This window comes from Odontesthes bonariensis, chromosome 19 (genome assembly GCF_027942865.1).
Source record: "Odontesthes bonariensis isolate fOdoBon6 chromosome 19, fOdoBon6.hap1, whole genome shotgun sequence".
NCBI classification, from domain to species: Eukaryota; Metazoa; Chordata; class Actinopteri; order Atheriniformes; family Atherinopsidae; genus Odontesthes; species Odontesthes bonariensis.
The window spans coordinates 17,902,016-17,923,980 of record NC_134524.1 but is presented as its reverse complement, the minus strand read 5'-3'; the positions used below and the strand labels follow the sequence as shown (position 1 = coordinate 17,923,980).

Sequence of the window (21,965 nt, the reverse complement as noted above, 5' to 3'; positions counted from 1 at the left end):
TAAAACTTGATTACTCATTTAATTTATTTCTTGCTTCTCTTTCTCTCATGCCAACATTGCCATCCTTCTCTTAATCCTCGACAACTGAGCAAAGCTACATCTTATACAGTTGATCCAGGCTTAGATCTTCACTTATAATAGTCTCATGAAGTATTTCTTCTCTCTGCGGTTTGAGGCCCAGACAGACTCTTTCTGGTGAGTCTCCCACAGAAACAGTAAAGGTATCCACTGAAGGATGTAGGCGGCAGTTATTTAAGACGTCTGTATACACAAGGATAATGCAAGGAAAACGGATTTAAGTTGCCTTTAGGACATGATCCGAGATCAGCTTTAAAATCGACACATGAATAACAGTCGAGGTTAAAGGTTTTCAAAACATTTTCAGGGCTTTGAGTACAGTAAATTGAGTTTCTCATCAAGGTGGAGCAGGATGAAGCTGTTGGTTCCTCAGTGCTTCATTTGCCTTCTTGAGTTTACTAAAACTTCTTCCTCTACGGTTCCCAGTGTTTTCTTATCACCCATTTGTACTATATCTACCTTTATCGCACGCTTTATGTGGTTGTTCATCTTAAAAGGGATTCTTCCCTCTGTTTGCTACACCTGAACTGCTTAAAATGATAGAACGTCCAATTTTCCTAAAGTGGCAGTTACGTAACCTCGACACGTCCAACTCTCTTTGGCAGCGTCTGGTAGAAAGTCTTTGGAAGAAAGTCTTTGGAAGAAAGTTTGGATGAGCAAAAAATAAATAAAATAAACAAAAAAATAACTAAATCACTGAAGCTCAGCCTGCATCATCCCCCCAAAAATGTTCCCACACTGCCAGCCGAACTAGATGAACAACAGAAGAGAAACCACACAGATGGAGGATTTTTTTGCCAGAGACAATAGAGAAGACACATCTTTGCCTTTTTTCATTTTCTGACCCACCAGAAGGAGCCACACAGCCCATCTTTGGCCCCTGTCTCACAGTCTGAGCAGCCCGGCTTTCTGTAAACCCCCAGAGGACCAGAGCTGGAGTCAGTTAGTGAGCTGACCTGAGTGCAGCTTTGACGCTGACCTCTAAGCGGTGCGGGTCATGGCAGAGCGAGAGGGAGCCGACCCTAGAACTGTAAATGGGCTGTTCGAGTGAAAAGAATATATATTTAAGCCTGAGGGCAGCTTACTGTGTTACTCGCATGAAGAATGGATACTGCACACCATATCTAACATTCACATGCAAGTATTCACACATATTATAAAAGCACACTGTCATGTACACGCATGTTCAGGTTCGTGTACACACACACTCACACACACACACACGCTCCAGGTTCATAAAATCCACCAAAAAAACGTGCAAAGCAAACAAACACGCGGAGGCCCACCTGCAAATTGCCGTGACAACACTAACTGGTTTGACCCCAGTTTACTCGAGGGGAAAGAGATATGTTCAACTGTGAAGGGCACACACGCACACACACACACACACACACACACAGAGTTGCAATACATGTGAACATACAAGAAGCAGTATTGTGAGGTGCTGTTCCAGAGTTTAGCCCAACTTTTATTTAAGAAAGAGATCATTTGTCTTGTTAATTCTTTCTAGAAGAAATAAACATCAATGAAAAACTGATTGGAATCAACATAAAGAACCTCTGTCATTTTCACCCTACTGGGGAGGAAAAAACTGCAGAAATCTGTGTCTAATTTTAGCCTGTAGTTTGTTTCCTGGTTGAGACGCACCTCTGGCAGCAGCAGCACTTTCAGTTTGTGTGCACGTGTGTGTGTGTGTGCTCATGCAGCTTCGTCTCCTCACAGTGATTCAGCTTTACGGTGTAATTTGTGGGCTCGGAGTCCTGCAGCGAAGCCTTGATACATTCAATAAAGTCTGAATCAAAACCTGCTTCGGTTTCCAAAAAGTGTTAAAAGTGAGGAGGTGTTTAGGTTTTACACTTAGTACCTGCTCGCTTACTGGTCATTCTGGATAAAACTATCAGTATGCTCAAAAAAAAATTGAACAAACAACTCAGTTTAATGCTAATTGGCTGACCTAGAGCTTTAGAGGGGTCATCACCAGTTTAATATTGCACTTTCATAAAGTTATAGGACTCACACAAGACAGATTTAAAATGCTGAAGAAAATACGAAGCAACAAAGACACAGAAATGACTACTTTTAGTCCCTATTTAGACTCCAGAAAAATGTACTACATGTTAAATGGTCAATATAGACGATGGAATTAAGCCTTGGCTCAGGTTGTCTCCCACTCGGTCTGTCACCAGCAGCAAGCTTGGACCATCACTGGCTTCGGGTGCCCACCATCCATTGGTTGTCCAGGGGCTGTTGCCAACTATCCACCTGATGACCACACTCGGAGGAACCAACAGACCTAACATCAGGGTGCATGTGGAGGCCAGGTGCAGGGTTACCGTCCCATTCAGTCACAGTCTGCACGTTAAACTTAAGTTGGACGCGGTGCAGTTTCGCTCCGGCTCTCTTTCTAACAAATCTTCCTCCCTCTTTTTGTGCAATTGTTGGAAGCCTTCAATGTTCAATTTGAGCTTTTGGAAAATATATCAGCAAGGTACGAGCGAGAAGTGGTGAGGTGTAGACCTGTGGTCCTTTTCTTCATACAAGTGGTTCGGCATCTTGCCAAAATGTTTCTCTCTTATCCATCAGCCTCGACACAATCATTTTGTGCTCTTTCTTTTTCGGCTTCATGTTTCGACTCCACCAAAGCTATCCTTGCCTGCTTATTCGTGTCCTTCGGCTCTTTCTCACCTTCTTGCGACGCACCTCACATCTTTCTCTGCGTGAGCTAAATTGAGCACAGATGCTTCGGCCTCCCTGCAGCCCTGTTAGCTGTTTCATGTTGCTTTGAACGCTCTGATCGCCAGACCGCTTTTATAGATGAAAAATGCTGCTAATTAGCATTCTACCCAACACGCCCCCACCTCTAAGGCTGCGTTTGTAGCTGCGCTTGAGCTCCTTCAGATGTTAAGACCTCTTTGTGAGGTGTTGACAAAATTTTATTTACACCACGTGTTTACTCCGAGGTTTTCAATAAAACTGTCTGGCTTCTGGTTTCTGTTGAAAGCTGTGGTGTGATTGTTGTTACAAAGCATCCATTTACATCGTATGATGCCATCGCACTTCAGTACCCTTACACTTGACTTCCTGATTCCTTCACCTTCGCAGTTGATTTCAGTTGCTTTTTCTCTCAGTCGATCTCTCCGTGTACAAACTGTTGACCTGAGCTGTTTTCACAGCTCCCGTACACTTCCTCTTTTTACTGCGGCATGCACACACACATTAACACAGACACACACCAGGTTGCCGGCTGGCCTCTGGAGCCCTCAGGGTGTGTGTTAGAGTGGGGTTGTTTTCCAAGCTACATTTTGCTGCCACATGGATGTAGAGTGGTTTAGTATGTCTGCCTGGCAGGCCTGCTGACACACACACAGACACACACACACACAGTCCAATTCAAAGGGAGTTCCTCAGGCAGCCAGACAAGGCTCCCTTTCACACTCTAAGATACAGCATCAGATTGGGGCGATTGTGTACTTTCCTTTTGGGGTGTGTGCACGGGCAGCTTATGTGCATTATGTGTGTATTTCCTCGTACGATTTCTCTTTCCATTGCTCTCTATTTACCTTTGATGCACACACACATTTTATCAGAAAGCTGGAGGTCTTCATATTCTCTGCAGGAAAATGGGGAAAAAATTTGTGCCGACAACAAAAAAAAAATAAAAAAAGTCCCTGTGAAATAATTTGTGTGAGTCTGTGTGCCAGGGGTGTGGTCTGGATGACATTTAGCTTAAAAGGTGAGAAGTGTACACCCCCCTCCCCCTTCTCATTCCCAAATCTGGCAAAACACATAGATTCACACACAAACACACAGAGCAAGCATGGAAAGTTGTGATGTAATGACGCCACACTTCTCCTGCAGGAGAACACGTACGGAACCGCATGCAGGCTCACGGCGAGCGTGCACACACACACACACACACACACACACACACACACACACACACACACACACACACACACACACACATAAACGGAGCCGTAGCTGCAGAGACGAGGCCGTCATAGCTTCACACTGATTGCGCAGGCTGAAACACAATTTCCCTCCAAACTTCAGTGAAGCGAAAGGAGCCCTCGCAGTAAACACTCGCTCCGTTTTCGCAGAAAATACCCAGAAACCAAAATTGCCACCACAACATTATGGCTGATTTCACCGCAGAGGTCACAAGCAGCAGACTGATGCGAGCTGAAAACCATAAAGAGGTTGTTCTTAATGATGGCGGGCACGAAGTTTTCAAGTTTTTCTTCAAGTTTTCTTTTTTTTTTTTTTGTGGACATGTTGCCTAGCAACTTAAAGATGTACATGCGGGGAAGCTGGAGACGCTGAACATGATATTGGCACCACTTTTTTTTCCAGCTCCACGCAGCCAGCAGCTATTGTGACTTGCGCGTTTAGGTTGCAGTCTTACACTTTCTGCTGATTTTTTTTTAATTTATTTTTTTTAGACAATGTACTCTCTTTCTTAGATTATTCCCACTCTAACTTGTATTAAATTCTTGTAATTACCCTCAATAGTGTCAGCCTGCAGCTTATGCGGCTAAAACCGGCATTGCTGCTCCAGACGTTGCTGAAAAGCAAAAAAGGTCAGTGCGATCTATGTGACCATTAAGTTGTGATTTAATATTTCCTGTATTCTCAATAGTTTTAGTTTATTTGTTTGAGTCCTGAGGACTGTTAATAGTTTGTCAGTTTTTTTTCCCCCTGAGAATAATTCCCGCTACATTAGACAGGGTCTAAGAGAGAGCAGCGACTGGACCTTACAGCCAAGGTTTAGCCATCGCCTCACCTCCTCTGAAGCGCTTCCAAACCTTTCACAAAGCGTTCTACTTCGTACAGACAGCAGAGTGAAAGTTCTTTCCATTAAACCTTTTTTTTTCGCAGGGTTTCTGTTTGACAGAAAATGCACTGACTTGTAGCAAAACTCTCAGAAATCGCACACAATACCAAAAAGTTCTTTCCTCCTTTTCCTCCTGCTGTATTTTACTTCTCAGTAAGAGCCGCGGGTGGAAAATAACAGAATCCAATTACTCAACTCGCGTACTTGAGTACAATATCGAGTTATTTTTTTTACATTTTCGGCTACTTTACACCTCCTTCTCTGCACAGCTCTGAGACAAATACTACCCGACTTGTTTTGTATAACTTTAGCTCGGATATTAGTTTAACAGCCAAAAACGAAATAGACAAATAAATGATGACGTTATATAGATAAAGATGAAGTTTTGTCCTCGAGGCAAAAAAAAAAATAACTGAATAACTGTTAATGCATTTTGCCACACTGTAGAATGTCTACCTGAAACATTTAATATTTTCCGAATATTTTGATGCTAAAACTGTGTTCTTTAGAAAAGCACAAGCATCTCGGTCCTTCTCCCGCCTCTGGTAACAGTAACCATCACAAAGCAGCGTGCATCCTTCAACAGAAAACAAAAACAAAAAAATTCAACTCCTCTTGAATTAGTAGAATGCAACACTTTCCGTCTGTCTCCCCAGAGCTCCCCGTTCACTTTAAGCTAAGAATAAAACCGGCGCCGATGGGCTGAGAGCAGCGAACGCAGCTTCAAACTGCACCCCGAGGCGTGATTAAGAAAAGGTTAGAATAAGAGCAAAATCAAGTTTTTCTCAGGGTTAAAGGTCTTGTACACTCACTGGAAGGGTAGGAATACCATTTAATAACCAAGTAAAAGAATGTCCCAGAAGTATAGAGCTTTTAACTTTGTGCGTGTGTGTGTCAGTAGTCTGGACAGGGTCGCTCTTGTAAGCTGCGATGTCAGCCTCCACAGAGTCTCTTTTATATTTTTTTGAACTGAGATTTATCAGATATTTTACAAGAACCTCAATAAAGGAGGGAGAAAGGGGGGATTCAATGAAGAGTTTCCACACATGCCATGTATGTACACGCACACACACACACACACGAAACCACCTCAGTCCACATTTGCACACTCACATTTACTCAGTTTCTGACAAGCGTCTCCACGATCACAGAAAATCTCGTAAAATCACCCTGTTTCTCTTGTTCTTTCTGCACAAAAATGCACACTTCTCTATCACACCCACACAAACACCCACACACACACACACACACACACTGTCCCAACACAGCTAGCTAGCCCGCCGGCCATGCTAAAAATACCCCTGTCTGTTCTGTTGGGGTTGGCCTGGGGGCAAACCTGGGCCGGGGCTTATAAATGTCCTCTTTGTAGCGCAGTGGAAATGTCCAACAAATGACTCTTTTATTAGGGCAAGACAAAAAACACAGCTAATTATGTTTACTCAGATCAACCCACACACACACACAGAGCTAGATTGGCAAGAGCGCGTGTGTGTGTAAGTAGTGGGAGAAAAAAAATGTGTATTTAACGTGTTTGAAAAGTAGAAGTATAAGGTTGCTGCTATGACGGGCCGAGAGGATTTTTCTGGAAAAGAAAGCTAGAAATGAGCACAGAGAGTCTGAAACACGCCACTTTCTGTTCTTTCCCCACACAATGAAAGAAAACCGAGTCACGAGGAGATAAAGCCGGTGATGAGAAAATCCAAAAATGATCTTTTGACTGTTTTTTTTTTTATCATTTTAAAATCATTCACGTGTGACACACGTTTGTTTTTTGTGCGTTTGACCGCAATAACAAAGCGTTGAAGGTGTTAAATGCAAAACTTGTTTCACTACATTAATCAAGTTAGAAAGAAATTCTACTGAATGTATATTTAAGATCGAACTAAGAGAACTTGATGCTTTTGTAAAACTTTGGGATCATGAGGTCCTGCCCCTTCTCTGCCTCCAATTGGCTAGTTTTTATCGCCTGCTTTGGGTTATTGCTGGCTGGTTGGTTAGATAATTGAAATTTGGCAAAAATGTCCAGCTCGGAGCCAATCAGAGGCAAAGTTAGGGGTCTGTATGGAGTAGTGTAGTCTGTCACATTCGGACGACACAGATGGCAAAGGAAAGCAGCAGCGTGGACGTAAATCACAACAAAACATGGTGGAAAGTGTCAGCATATTTAAAAAAATTTGGATTTGGTGCTTAACGGGTTGTCCTTTTGGACCCTGAACGGAAGCATTTTGATATGAGCTGCAGGAAAAGAATATTAATTTCTTCTCGTTTTTATTTTTAGGAGAGGATGCTCAGAATACCCGTCAGATAAACACAGTGTAACGTACATTTAGGCTGAAGTGGAAGAGCAAGTCATCCAAAAACCTGAACGTGTATTTCTGACTTCTCTTGTTATCATTTCAAAGTGTCTTTGGGAAAAAGTGCTGAACACTGTTTGTGTTCATGTGTGTGTGAATGTGTCACAACTGTGAAATGTTCTGAAGGGGCTGATAAGACTAAAAAAAAAAAAAAAGCTCGGTCCGTAACCACCCAGGAGATGTTCAAATTCTTGTATACAATTCATTTGCAGCAATCAATTGTAAAGCGTTTTCATAGTAGTTTTCAAGCTGTCTTTGGTCAACAACCACTTTATCCAAAAGGTTATTAGAAATTTAGTCCAATCATATTTTGTTGGGCGCAAATCAAACAGATTCAAACTCCTGACTTTTATCTCATTGCGGACATGGAGGTTAGAAAAAGGTGATTTTTAGAAAAGCGGGATGTGACATCTTTCTTTATTGGGTTGTTGTGGCGTCCATGATGGAGCAGGTGAGTCACATGTTATCCTGACCAGTAAGAAATCTGATCCATAGAAAATAAATCAAACCGCATAACAAAAGCATATAAATGACTGGAACTGAACCTGTATCAGAAACTCCAAAAGAAACTCCAAAAGACCCAGAATTCTGTCCACAACACTTCACTGACAGGTAGGTCCAGATAGACAAAGATGATGCCAGGTGTCTGTCACAATGTCTGAAGTAAAAGGTTGGAAATGAAAAGTGAAAAAGCAGCGAGAGCAGCGGAGAAGAACAAGAGAGAGGAAATGAGGTCAAAGACTGTGAGGGAATTCCTTCTCTCCTTTCAGCTGTCAATCATTCAGCTGGTGCCAGAGATGCCAAGGAACCAGTGTGAGTTTTTTTTTTATGTGTGTGTGATTGTGCTTTTGAATGGTGCGATAGGTCCTCGACTTGACAATGAACCCTGTCCCTTTGCGGTCACGCCACCACATCAGGGAGATACAGAGGGAGGAGAAGAGAGAAAAAATGAGAGTGGGATGAGTGAAAGGAGAGAAGGAAGGAAACTGAGAAGTGTAAGGGAAAAAGAAGAAGAAGAGGAGGGGAGGAGGAGTGGTAAAGAATAAGGGGGACAGAGGGAAGGTGCAAATGAGCAAAGAGCCAAAAACAGAGGCAGAGAAAGCAAGCGCAGAGCGTGGCAGAGTAGGCGGAGTAGGCTGGGATGGGTGCTGGTTTCAAAAAAGGACGGATTAATGAAGAAAAGCTTTGGATGGTTCAGCCAGAAAACACGGAGAATAGAGAGAGAGAGAGCAGGAGAGATGGAGGGGGAGGGAGGGCTGGCCCCTGACCCGGGGACATTATAGAAAGGGAGATTATGGTTGTTCAAAACTCTCTAAGCACTAACCCCAAGACCCCAGCTAATACCCTGACACACATACACACAAAACACACCGACGGGCCACAGCTATAAGTGAATTCAGACGGCGTTAAACTACAGTCCATATGGTGATATTTAATTTTTTCCCTCTTGTCAACGAATCTCATTAAAACCCATTTTTACCAGTTTCAGCGTGCTTCCTCGTCACCTCCTTGTCGACTCAGGTTTTTCTTTTCTGGTTATCTGCTTAAAAGTGGATCGTTTGACGCTCGTTTTAGCTTTTCGAAGATCATGTGCCGTCAAGTTCACTCAAGAGGAACATGTCATAATGGAGGCAAATGAGGCAAGAGGGGAATGCAGGCAGAAGTGGGAAAATCATAACTTCATGGGTTTAATTTACTACTCAACGCCTACTGTTTATTTCTATTCTGAAAGCTGCACATTAGAGCTAGTCCACTGTAAAAGGGGGAATTTCTTACAGCCGCTTTAAGCCGGACTGTCGCCGCTCTCTGCAGTCCACTGATGGGGACTTTTTCACCTTTTAAAACAGGTAATCGGTCCCTTTGTCACCTTATGATAAAATGCAGGCAGACAGTATTGAGTCTTTTTCTTTCTTTCTTTCTTTCTACACGTATGGGAAGGAAAAATGGAATAAATGCAGACGGAAAGTCACGTTTGAGGATGTGACTCACGTTTGACAGTTGCACAGACTGCTGGAGCGTAACCACCTCCAGTTATTTGTTCAGTACTTAAAAGTTTGACTTTAAGCTCAACTCACCTCGCTGACCTTTCAATCTTCCTTCATTGTACACCCCGCAGAACTTGCACTGTTGGTGCTCAGTTGCTTTAATTGCCAGTGATACAAACAAGTTCATTTCAACTGTCCCGCAAGCCCTAAGTACTAACTAGACCTCTAAGTGTGGATCACTCTGGATCACCTGTTTAAGGAACAACTAATTATAAATTTGTCATTGTGAAAAAAACAGTTGGGGTGGGAATGAGCACCACACATGTAGGTAAAGTGATGAAGTCAGAAAGTGTTGGGGAGGGGGGGGTGGACTGAAGTGTTAGTTTGGGCCTCTTTGTGGGTAGCGTGGTCAGTTTGTTGACAAAGACAGAAGGACACCAGCTTTATCCTTTAAGCTATTACACACAAAGTTTCTAACCAGCAACCTCCTTCACACACACTCACAGAGAAGAGGAGATTAACACTGGGCTTTTACTCTGTCCAGGACAAGAGTGTTGGAGGGAGCAGTGTGTTCTCGGGGTGAAAGAAGGGGCAAGATAGACTGCTGCCAATACCTCCTGCTTATCTACAAGAGGAGGAGGACAGGAAGGATGGATGGAAAGGGAGGGGGAAATAGGAAGAAGGGTGAAATGCATAAGAAGCAAAAAAAATAAATAAATGCAATTGATTTATTTTACGGAAGCTCTGATGGACAAGTTTATATCAACATTACTGATGTGAATAGAATAAAGGGATGGGTGGAAGGAGGGGAAGAAGGTAAATGGAGAATGGTGGAAGACCTCATCAGGAGAAGATGTAGGACCAGTGGGGAATTTTTTTTTCAAAATGAAGTCCTGTAAGTTTGGAAAGTCCCACGAAATTAAGAAGGTGGAGGAAATGCAGTGGACGAACATTGAAATAAAAACTTGAAAGGTGGCGATAACCACGGTCTCCTGCTAGAATAGCAGAAACATGCCGAGCTGCTCATTTATCTGAACTTAAATCAGGACATAAAAAAATTGGAGAAAGGGCTTAAAGGTTTGCGGGATGCAGGAAGAAGCGTGTTCAGATTCAAGGGTGCTGCTTAGAATGCTAACACTTGTACGCCACACACACTTGAAAAGCTGCCCCTTGTGCCTGCTCAATGAACTATGTATCTCTCACCCAGAAAACAGCCAGTTCCCTTCCATCCCTGAAAAGAGACTTTCTAGGACAGTGACTGAATCTATAAAACCTTCTGCAGCATCAGTAAACCGCCTCATACGACTTCATGCACAGATGCTTGAAGTCTTTCCATTCTTGGTTGCGTATTGGTGTGTGTACTTCAGGACTGTGTGACCACAGCTATGCAGCACACAGTGGGCTGGACCGCAGTAATGGAACCTACTATAGATGAAGCCACCGGGCCTCACAATCCCCCCTCTGTCTGAGCTGGTTAAAGGCACAATCCTGCCACAAACAAAGAGGAACTGAGAGACTGTCTTCACTCTGAGAAAATACTGCATCACATGTGTATGGATTTCGAGTTTTATGATTATTTTTCACAATTACTGGAAGACTTGTTTGTCTGCGAGACACGAGAGTAGATCCTCGAACTGTAAACAAGGGCTATAACCGCCAAAACCTTCTGTCAGACTATTCGAAGCTAAATGGTTTAATCTGCCTTTTGATCCTGTCAAAAAGTGTTATTCTGAGCTTTTTCCCTCACTTTTGGGTGAGATTTTTAACAACAGTCTGGCACCAGGAAACATCACTGGGTCCCAAATAATACCAACTGGGTTGGCACGGCGTTTATTTTACCCGAAGATTTGCCAGGCTTGTTAAATGAAACGTGCATTTACATGAGCGAGCTTTTACTGTAAACCGTGTGTGGTGCCCAGCTGGCACAAGAAATCAAAGTTGCCTTTGAATGTTGCTTGGAACTTGAACTGGTTGTATTAAAGTCATTACACATCGGAAATCAACATTTAAAGGCATTATATGAGTATCTCACAAAGAAGATGTTAGAAAAATCCTGATTCTATTCGCGCATGCTAATACAGTTAAAAAGGCAGGACAGGTGCAGGAGAAGAGGGGGAGTAAGGAGCAACACGGAGGGAGAGAGCTTTCATCACTTAGTGTGATGAGTGCGTTTGGTCCGCAGGATTGTTATTACTCTGCCCACCATCATTTACACTTCATCACTGTAAAACAGACAGACGACAAGGTCGGCGGGCAGACAGAAGGCTACTGCATTAGCGTGTGTGTATAAGTGAGTTTATACAGCTTTGTATGAACAACCAGTTGCTATATTTGACTAAAAAAAGCAAGAAAACTGATGATGTTCGCTCTGTCTGTGTGGAAATGGACTGTGCGTACATCAACGTTTGGTGATCCTCTGGTTTCATTTACACAAACTCACGAAACTGTCCGAGTCTCTGAGTGATGCCTTCATCTCCTCTGAGCTGACCTAGATTCACTTTAGCCCCTCTGCGCCACACGCATTGTTTTTTTGTTTTGTTTGTTTGAATGCTTGTGTGCGGGAGGTATCACGATCAGACAAGAAACTGTATCATGACCAGCAAACACGATTCCTTGCTTTAAAGAAATATAGAATCTGTGGGATGGCTGAATATGCGTGTCGATTCTGTGAATTGGGGAATAATGCAGCGCTTTATCACCTGAGGGGCAGTTTTTTAAAAGTTGATGAAGCTTTATCCTCCACAAATCTAAGAACAATAGCATGAGTGACCCATATACGCTTTAAAATTGACACATTTACCATAAAATAAATTACTTTTGCAGTTTGGCGACCCCATGTGGTGCCTGTAGGTAATATATGTGATTTTAAAAAGTTGTCAGATGTAATGACCTAAAAACTGTTTAATTATTTAATGGAATTACCGTATGTATGTTTTGGTTGTCCATTGTCCCTTCAGTAAATACTCTGGATATATGACGTCTAAACACTGGTGTGTTTTCACCCAAAGTGTTCCCGGAAGTACAAGAAAGAGTGTTGAAGTAGTTCCTTGAATGTACCAAAGCGTTCAACCAAATGAAAAATGTATGAGTATGAATCTTTAACTTCACGCAAGATGATTAAAGCAAAAGTTTTAACAAAGATTGCGTCAACTGGAGTGTTTAAATTTTGTTTGGGAAATTTCTTGAAAATCTTTTTTTAAAATCGTGGGGCAAACCTGGGGTGTACGTATAAATCTATATTTTATGTCCGGGAAGTCTATCTCCACATGTACATGTTGGTATATGTACATAAATCTGCACCGTGTAGGTTGCTGAGTCTTTGCCCTTGTGTGTCTGTGTGTGTCCCTGCTCAGTAGCTCTCCTGCTTGGCACCGTCCCTTCAGAAGGCTCCTGCTCCTAATGAGAGCAGACAGGTCTTTGGCAGAGTGGCCATAACACTATTTCTGAGCTCCGATCGCTTTAAAATGGATCCGTCACAGAAATAAGCTGCTGTGTGCGTGTCGAGGTTAAAATATGCTGTATATACATACTGTTTACACACGTATACACACCGACTGTTTATGTTGGAGTTCTGGAAAAGGCGCCAAAAGACATACATACAAAGGCGAGAGAACAAAGAGGATGCGAGTAAAGAAAATCAAATAATCACCTACTGTTACTGTCTTGTGTAAACGCGTATGAATAACCACACAACAGTAATTCTGAACTTCTTTGGCTCTCTGTTACCCCAATTCTAGTGTTGCCTTTGGGCAGAAATAAGTGTTACAAAACTAAACGGACACAGATAACGGTAAATTGATTAACATACGGTATCTGGGGTGTTAAAACCTAAAACGGAGCTAAAATAGGGTTAATACTCGAGTTCCATTTTTCCTTGGGTTCAAAAAATGACTCATTTGAATGGGCGCGTTGCTCATAGCTTTGTAAATTGAAACTGCAGTAATATGTCCGTACTGCGCTCATAGCTTGTTTCTGTTGCCCCCTAGTGGCCAATAATTCACTTACCAGATTGCAGCTGACGGATTTTGACGATTTTCAAAAAAAAAAAAAGAGAACTAGTAGTTGAGCCTATGACCACTAATCTAATTCAATGAGTAGACTAAATGAACAAGTACTGATACCAAATAACACCACAACACATGTAACAAAAACGTCCGATTTAAAAACTTGCATCTGTTGGCTAGCTAGCTAACATTAGCATCGCACTCACAACTGATGTTGAATTCCCCCCTTTTTTGCATTATGGCGGACAGAAGTCAGAATTCAGGGTCTTTGAACACTGTGTAAAAGCTCCCTTAGAGCAAGAAGGAAAACAATATGGAGTCTGAGCAAACCACGCATGACCTCATGTTCTGTGTGTGTAATATGTAGCAAAGATGACAAATGAGTCTGGGAAATGTGCAGAAGTCCACTGTAAACTGTCCGACTGTGACACATAACCACCCCGGTGTGATTTTTACAGTTTTCTGACACAGTAAAAATGTTAAAATGCATATCAGGAACAGTCGGGTCCTCAAGCAAGTTACAAGAATATTTCCAGAACAGCCAATCTGAGAAGTTTGCTGAAGGGAAGCCCCCAGTGGCGAGCACTTGTTCGATTGCAGACAACTAAAAGCCCCTAAAGGTCAGAAACTAACTCTAGTTTATACCACTGCAGATCAGATGCAACATGTTGCTGTTTCAGTGCCAAATAATGCTTTCCTTCCGAACATGAACACAGTCGTTATTTGATGAACATATGTGTCTCCAAGTGCCGAGTCCGGATGGATTTAGTTTCAGAAACATTTACTTTAAGCAGAAATTGAGCCATTTTAAAGAATTTGCAGCTGCCCTCGATATCAAAGTGTTTTTCACAGCCTCTTACTCCTTCACATGCTGAAGGGAAGCAAAACAGAACAAATGCAACATTGACTGTGGCACTCTTAATGAAGTCCATTCTGGTCTCAAAAAGCAGATTAAAAGTTGAGACAAAAACATCAATCAGGCAAGGAGGACTGATCATATCCCCATCTGCCCGTGTCACATGTGCACAGTATAAAAGAGCAACCCAGTATGTCTGCCTTGTCTTATCTGCCTTACACACAGTTGAAAGAGATTTATGAGGCATATTACTGACTACATTAACTTCTTAACCTTCGCTTTAAGAGCGGGTCAAGGTCCCCTTCAGATCCAGCCACTGTAAAAGAAGCTGCACCGCAGCCAAAGACCCTGAGAGGCTTTTACATTGTTGCTGTGCTCGCAGGGACATTTGGTCCTCGTAAGTACAGACACACTCACCCTCCTCTGACTGACACCTCCCCCCTCCCCTCGCTATAAACTTGGCCTTGTTCCTCGGTTGCATTCCGGGAACGCGTCTCGCGCGGTGTCAGATGTAACCGAGAGGAGCACCGCGAGTTCAAGCCCCGCACGCGGCCAACGTGCCCAAGCTCGCTGAGCCCCGTTTAGCTTCTCCTTCTTTTCCTTTTCTGCAGCTCTCTCTCCATTTTTTCTGTTACTTTTTTTTTTTTTTAAGTGTTCTCCTGCGACCTCCAACCCCTTCTGTCTGCCCTCCCTCTGCGCTGCTGCGTACAGCGGGACAAACTTAGGTCAAACTACAATGAGCCGATAAATCTGAGATATTTCTTGTTCCGTTTGTTCTACTTATGTCCTAATTTGAGCCGAAACCGATAGGTGACGTTTAGTCGCGCAGTTCCGTGGCAATTTGTCCCTCTGATCGATTAGGGAACTATTTGCTTCACAGTCGTGATCAAATTCAAGTTGTGAAGCTTCACTAAAATAAATCTGGATGTTATAAATATCACTATCATGCGCGCTGCAAAGGTTTTCCGAGCCTGCAGCTTCACTCAGTCTGCCAATCAACTTGCCAGAAGTGGAATCTCAGGTTGGTGAATGATTTCTGGAGCATGCAGCATGCTGGGAACTTTGGAAAATGCAGCCAAGATGAGGGAGCTGAAGCGAAGCTGAGAGAGAATCCGAGGAGCGCACTTTCCCTTCACTTTAACTCTTTAACTCCCACAACTTCCCTCTCATGTTCATCCTCTGTCTTGCCACAGAGTTCCCCACAAAAAAAAAATCGCAGTTTTTCTCCATATTAACTCTGGTTTGAATTTTCAAGGGAATACTGTAGCTACTTGACCACCTTCCGCCGCCAGTTATCTGATGGGATCGATAGACTATCAGGGTGACTGCGGCTCGACCCCGCAGCTCACGGAGGGGCGGGGGTCTGGGGGAGTCGCTCCGCGGTCTGCTGACCCGATGCGCTCCTGTCTGAGATAATAAGTAAAGAAACTGATCCGATCCCTGCTGTGAAAGAGGGGGAGAGATACCGCAGAGCTAAACTTAATCAACTGAAAAATGACGCGAAACTTTCTGATGATCGTATCCCTCCGTGTGCGAATGAATGATTCAGTCTGAGCATCACAGGCGCGCAGGATGAGGATGAACCAGCTCGAACTGATACATTTTAGAAGACTGTTTCAGATTAGGAGATGAAGAAGCTTTAACTCGTGAGGTGTTGCGCTAACTTAATGAAAGATCAGCAGTGTTGCAACAGTGAGGGTTTGCTTTGAAAAGAGCATCAACGAGCGCACATTAGAATGTTTATTCATGTGGTTGCACGTTAGATATGGGCAATATTTGCGATTAAAGGGGTCTCCAATAATCGATATCAAGATAACCTCATTGTCCTGCTGCAGACTGACTCATCAGTAACTTGATATCGCAGACAGAGAGAACTTCTGACTGCGCAAAAAGAAAAGGGAAAGTGTAGAAATATGATGACGTGCTGCTAAAAGCAATAACGACTAAGTCTTAAACTGTAAACTTGAAAGCAGCCTGAGGAGGGTTGCTTATAACAGAAATAGTCTGGCTCTGTCCAGGCAGGACCCACGCTGACCCACATTCTGCGTCCCTCACCCCCCTCCCTGTCCCGAGCCCGAGCGCGCTCTTACCTGCAGGAGCCAGTGGCATGTCTCGCCGATGAAGGGGAAGCCCATGGATCCTTTTGGCATTGGCAACTTGCAGTTCTTATCCCGCGTGGCCGTCCATCTGAGCTGCCACAGCTGCTGGGAGACGGCGAGGAGCAGGGCCATGGACACCAGGCAGGCGGCCAGGGTGGCCAGAGCCGAGACGAGGTCGAAACTGTCGAACAGCATGGTGATGGAGAGCCCGGCGGAACTCTGGACGACTTTAAAAAAAACTTTGTCTGGGAGAAAACGTGTAGATCTGCACCCCCGAGACGATTGTTGTCAGTTTTTAAAATGAGTTTTGATTTGTTTTGGTGTTGTGTTGTTGTTTTTTTGTTGTTGTTTTTTTTTGCGTAAAAAGCGCAGCGCTTCCCTTTGAGTTCCACAGCGCTCTGGAAGTTTGAAAAAGCTTCTATTTTTTTTTTTTCAGAGAATGAATGAACTGAGCAATGTGATTTTTTTTTCTCTCCCTCTCAGATAGTTTGAATGTTTAACTGAAAATAACCTCAAAGTGGTGTTTTTGTGCCTAACAAGTGCAAATCAGCGTCGGCTGTGCGGAGGAGATGCTACAGGTGAGCTGCGCTGTGACTCCCCGTGTCTTCAATGGAACACTTGGAAAAAAGATGAAATAATCTAAACTCACTTTTATTTAATGAATTAAATATTCAAGACTGCAATCACAGTTGACAGGGGACGGTCCTGATGTTTGAAATTTCATTTTCAGTCTTGTTTGTGGGCTTCAGACTTAAATTGAAGTTTTAAAAAAAAAAAAAGGAACTTTGAGGCAAATCAAAATCTGAAGGTGACACGTTTATGTCAGACGCTGGGACGCCCGGGGACACGTGGAAAAAGTAAAGCCGATTACCGGAGCTAACAAGAGTTTGTTATTAAAAACTATTTAATGATGGAAAGACTTGTTTTAAGTGGAAGTAAACAAAACTCTTGCAAAAATAAAATCGCGTCTCTGTCAACTCCCCCAAAAAAATGTCAAAAGAAGGCGTTAAAAAAAGCCTCTTTGCAAAAGTTTAATCTCTCTGGAGCAAGCACGAGAAGTTGAGAGCTTTAAGATCCGTCAGCTATGATATGAGTAGGTGCGCAGGAGATGCTCCGTCCTCCTTCTGCTTCTCTGACTCTCTGTCGTCCACTCTCCTCACTGTGTACCTTTCTGTCTCTGGTCGCTCCTCTATCCCTCCCTCTCTCTTCTGGCTGCACCCTCAGTGCGTGTGTGTGCGAATGCGTGCGCAAAGAGTGTGTGTGCGTCAAGCCAGAGGCACCAATGAGTGTTTATATAGTGCGGAGGCAACTGGAAGGCGAATAGGCGGCCAAGGGCTCCCGTCGCCCCCCTCCAACCCCACCCCACCTCACTCAGCGTCGGCCAGAGAGTCATCGAGACTCCCCTCCCATCTTCCCCTCCTTCTCCTCCACCTCTCCCCTTCCTCCCTGCATCCCTCCCCTCTGCCCCACCTCTTTCAGCTCCTGGAGCACCCCCGTCCCTTCTCCTCTCGCCCCCCTCTCCCTCCCGCGCTCTCCTCTCAGAAGGAGGGGTGGTGTAAAGTGAGCGGCAAGCGGCGCAAGAGGAGAGGAGGCTTGGAGCGTGCTGGAGCTGGCGCAGCGCCAGTGAGAGAGAGAGCGAGCGGCTGGGGGAGAAACAGGGCTTGCAGTTGCTTTTACGACTCCGTGCAGGACGTGCGCACTCTTGAGCCAGTCACCTGCAGACTGACACAGCTCTGCGCGAGCTTCACAGTTGATGTAACCTCATATTTGACCGTGTTATAAGAGCAGAGTGCTCCACATGAATTTTTATCGCTGTGTAAGTTTCCAGAGAAGTAGCTCTGAGAGCGTGACCCTTGTTTACTCCGAGACGCGCTGTTGCGCACAGATTTGGTTGCGCATTCGTTGCTTATAGGCCGCTTCACCACATCTACACGTGTTCCAGATGCAATTGCGTGACTTCGGACCGAAACCATATTCCTTTTTCTCAATAATGACTTCGCGCCAAAGGGTCTAAAACGATGGAAAAGCTCGTGCGTAAATCTACCCTTTGCGGATCATTACTTCTCCCCATCTTTTAGGTTCATGTAAACAGGAGCAGTCGGTTTTTCTTATAAGCATTTCAGCTGTGTGACAGGTTCACTTTTCTTCATTTCTTTCTGTCCTGATACATATTCTTTAACCATTTCTTTGAAATTTGACAGATTTTTCTAACATCACCTTTTTATCTTTGTACCGGAGAGCCTTGCTCCTACACTTTATGTGACTTTCAGAAACCTATACACACCTTTGATATACTCTTCATACCCTATAAGCTCCAGCAGCTCCTTCATTCTGTTGGATTCTTTGTATGCTGCCACATCAGTGCGTTCACATCCTTTCATCACCTACCTCCATTCTCCATCACTCTATTTAGAGTCACATGATTTAGTCTCTCGCTGATGTGTGTCACAGGGTGGACTCCAGCTCCTGTCCCCAGCCACGTGTCCCCCGTCCTCACCTCAGCTTCCAGATCAACGAGGCGCCTTGGGAAGCTGTTCCATTCCAAAGAAAATTACTGGCTTCAATTAGGTCCTCTGACCATGATCAAGGACACTATACCGGCCATTATGTAATAGAGGGGCAAAGTGAGGCCCTGACATTCCCACACCTCACATGCGGGAGGTCATGACGGAGCACGTTGCAAGTCTGCAGTGGGATTGTTAAATCAGTTTCAACTCATCTGTCATCATAACTTTCTTTCATCAGTTAGTCTCCACTGCCGTTGTTTCCCCTCATTTTTCTTTATTTTGATCTCAACCTTTGTATTTTTCATGTATACGACTGCTTTTTTCTCACTGCGCCATCCTGCTCACCCATCCATCTTCTCCTGACCTCCCTCTTCTTTCCTCCTTTCTCCCCATTTTCACTTCATCACAGAGTAAAAATAAGGGATTTCTTCATTTTAATTTCTTTCACCAGCTCTTTCTTTCCTCCCTTCCTCCCTCCTTCTTTTCATCTCAAGCCTCCCTTCACACTTGTTCTCAGACAGCGGCTCAATGCTGCCGCCTAGCGGAGTCGAATGACACAATAGCCACTCTGACAGAAGAAGAGAAGGAGAGAGATGAAGACGGGCCGTGTAAAGTTTGACTTTATAGAGCAGGTTGATTTCCTTTTGTCATGGGAATTTTCAGAGCTTAGTTTTGGGCCATCAGATGTTTGTTTTTCTTGTTTCCCTGTGCCCTTACACTACCCTTAACCTCTCTCACCCTACACCTAAATTTAGTTTTGACCCTCAAACAGTCACAACTCCAAACCTTTAAACTTCTGAGGTTTGTCATTTTGGTCTCCACAAAGCTGTGTGAGTTTTCTCAGACTCACCAAATAGTCACATACAAAAAAAAAATTTTTAATGAACTATTTGCTGACTTTACAAAAAGATTAAACTTGTCTTCGAGGAACAGATGATTCAATCGTTTCTTAAATCCCTGATAAATGCTAACTTGCAACTTTTGTGTGGGGGGGGGGGCAAACATCAGCAGCTTTACAGCCCTTAAGTTGTTCAGATTTGTTTCATTATTTGGTGGTGACTGACTAATTTCGTGGTCACGTCTGATTTAGAAAAAAAAATAAAAAAAAAAACACTCCTGAGCCAAGAATCCTAAAAAAGATCACAGCTAAGTTTTTGAAAGATGCTTTTCGTTGTGAAGCGTCTTCATCAGGAGCTGCAGTTCATGAGGCCGTGAATGTGGAAGCCTTCATGAAACGTGAAGCTCGCCTGAAATGCAGAAATGGATGAAGATAATGGATGGAATTAAGTTCACTAACTTATCTTTGTGTCTATTCATTCTCCAATAAAATTGAGGTCAAATATAAGAATACAATTCTTTCAAAGCTTGAGTTCAGCCAAACATCCCAACATTTAATGATTTGTTGTGTTTCAGTTTAACAAGCGAGCAGTGGTTTGAGTTACAAACACTCCAAAAGCCAAATGAACACGCCAACACTTGTTTGAAACCTTAAAAAGTTATGGCAGTGGAGGACGGCTGACCAGTTCAGTTACAACAGACATGTTACTGTCCTGAGGATAACTGTAAAGAAAAGACCGCATATGATATGATGCATGTTAATCCTCACACAGTCTGATGCTTATAATCCACCACAGTTGCACATGCAAGAACCTACATCTCTAAACTGGAGTCCCACCTTGTACAAAAGCTTTGAAAAGAAGCTAAAGGAATTGTCCAGCCAGAAGAATAACAGTATGCATGGATATTTGTTCCAAGTCACCTGTTAACATGACAAGATTGATCATTTTATGCATTTCATGTCTTTATTTAATCTGCCATCATGTTGATTTCTCTTTGATTTTATCATAAAGCCTAAAACTGGACCTCTAATTGCACTTCTGATCAGGCCAAACCCCCCTAAGATGAATCAGAGCAGCTTAAAAACGGATTTTCAGGTGACGTCAGCACTATGGACAGTGTCATGGCACCGCAAACTGACACAAGTTTTAGTTTTTTTTAGTTTTAGTGCGAAACACATGAGTCATATGCTTTCACAAGTATTCACAATCACTTGTCCATGCACCAGCCAACAAACCTCTGTGTGTAACAGTTGTGTTTGACGCGCTTTATCCTCATTCAAGACTTTTGATCATCTTGTGAAGGTGTCAGCCTGTGCAAATATGATTTCGGCAAGCTCATAACAGTGAAGTCAAAGCCTCGTGAGCTCCTTGATATCCTTGGCACAGCATCACTCCATCCTGCCCTGCTCTCAGCGTGGTTCTTAAACTACGTCACCTGCATTTCTCCTTTGCCTCCATCATAAAGATACATTCTAAGTATCTGAGTTGATGACCAGAATAGAAAACGGCTCTGATTCACAAACATTTGCTCTGATTGTGATGAAGTCATGGCTGTTTGTGCCAAACACTTGTAACATCTGATTTAAATACTCCCTGCGCATTCATAAATGCACACTCACACACACACACACACGCAGACAGACACACATACTGACAAGCCTCCGCTGGAGCTGTAGGTGACCTCATCCTCTCCATTACAGGGTTGTGACCTTGTATAATGTTTCAGACATTTTAGGTCAGGGACGTGAAGATCTGGTGGTGCTTAGGCCTTTAATGCCGTTATGTGTGCAAGTTGGATAATTACCACCTTTGTGCGGCTGCAAGTGTGCGTTTCATTGTATAAGCACAAACGCCTTATCTTTACATTCCACTGCTATGTCCGCTTAAGCTTTTAACACCTAATGCACACACGCTTACTTCACTTAGCCCAAGTGGAGACTCTGTGTGTGAATGATGATGTGCTTCTGGTGAACACATTTTCAATTTCCTCTGACCCTGGAACAACCTTTCACAGCCAAGGTGTTTAGCTTAGACTTTAGAGGGCTTAAAGGGACACAGGAAGTGAACATGGACACACACACACACACACACACACACACACACACACACACGTGCATATAATGAGGAGAAAAAAGGGAAGGAGATCAAGGTACGACCCAGTCTGCAGGATAAAATTCTCTTTTATTTTTTTTAATGTATACGTTTCCAAGTGAAAAGAAAATTGTGTCCATTCCTCTTTTTACCCCAAACCAACTAGTTGCAGATTGACTCCGAACGGTGAGCAAAATTATTTGCAGTATAAGGATTTGTGGTATAGAGAGAATAGATGGATAGATTGACTTGACTTTACAATGCAGATTGAGGTTATAAGAAGAGAGAAAACGATAAGGGAGAGAAAGGACAGGAATA

General features: G+C 43.4%; 1 protein-coding gene across 1 annotated transcript in view; it reads right to left on the bottom strand.

The window, feature by feature from the left end:
• Positions 1 to 17,492, bottom strand: part of cyp26b1 (cytochrome P450, family 26, subfamily b, polypeptide 1) — a 33,075-nt gene extending 15,583 nt beyond the window's left edge. Inside the window, exon 1 of the mRNA XM_075450698.1 lies at positions 16,202 to 17,492. Within this exon, the coding sequence (XP_075306813.1) occupies positions 16,202 to 16,405 (204 nt within the window). The 5' untranslated portion in view covers positions 16,406 to 17,492. The remainder of the gene's footprint in view (positions 1 to 16,201) is intronic.
• Between the last annotated feature and the right edge of the window lie 4,473 nt (positions 17,493 to 21,965).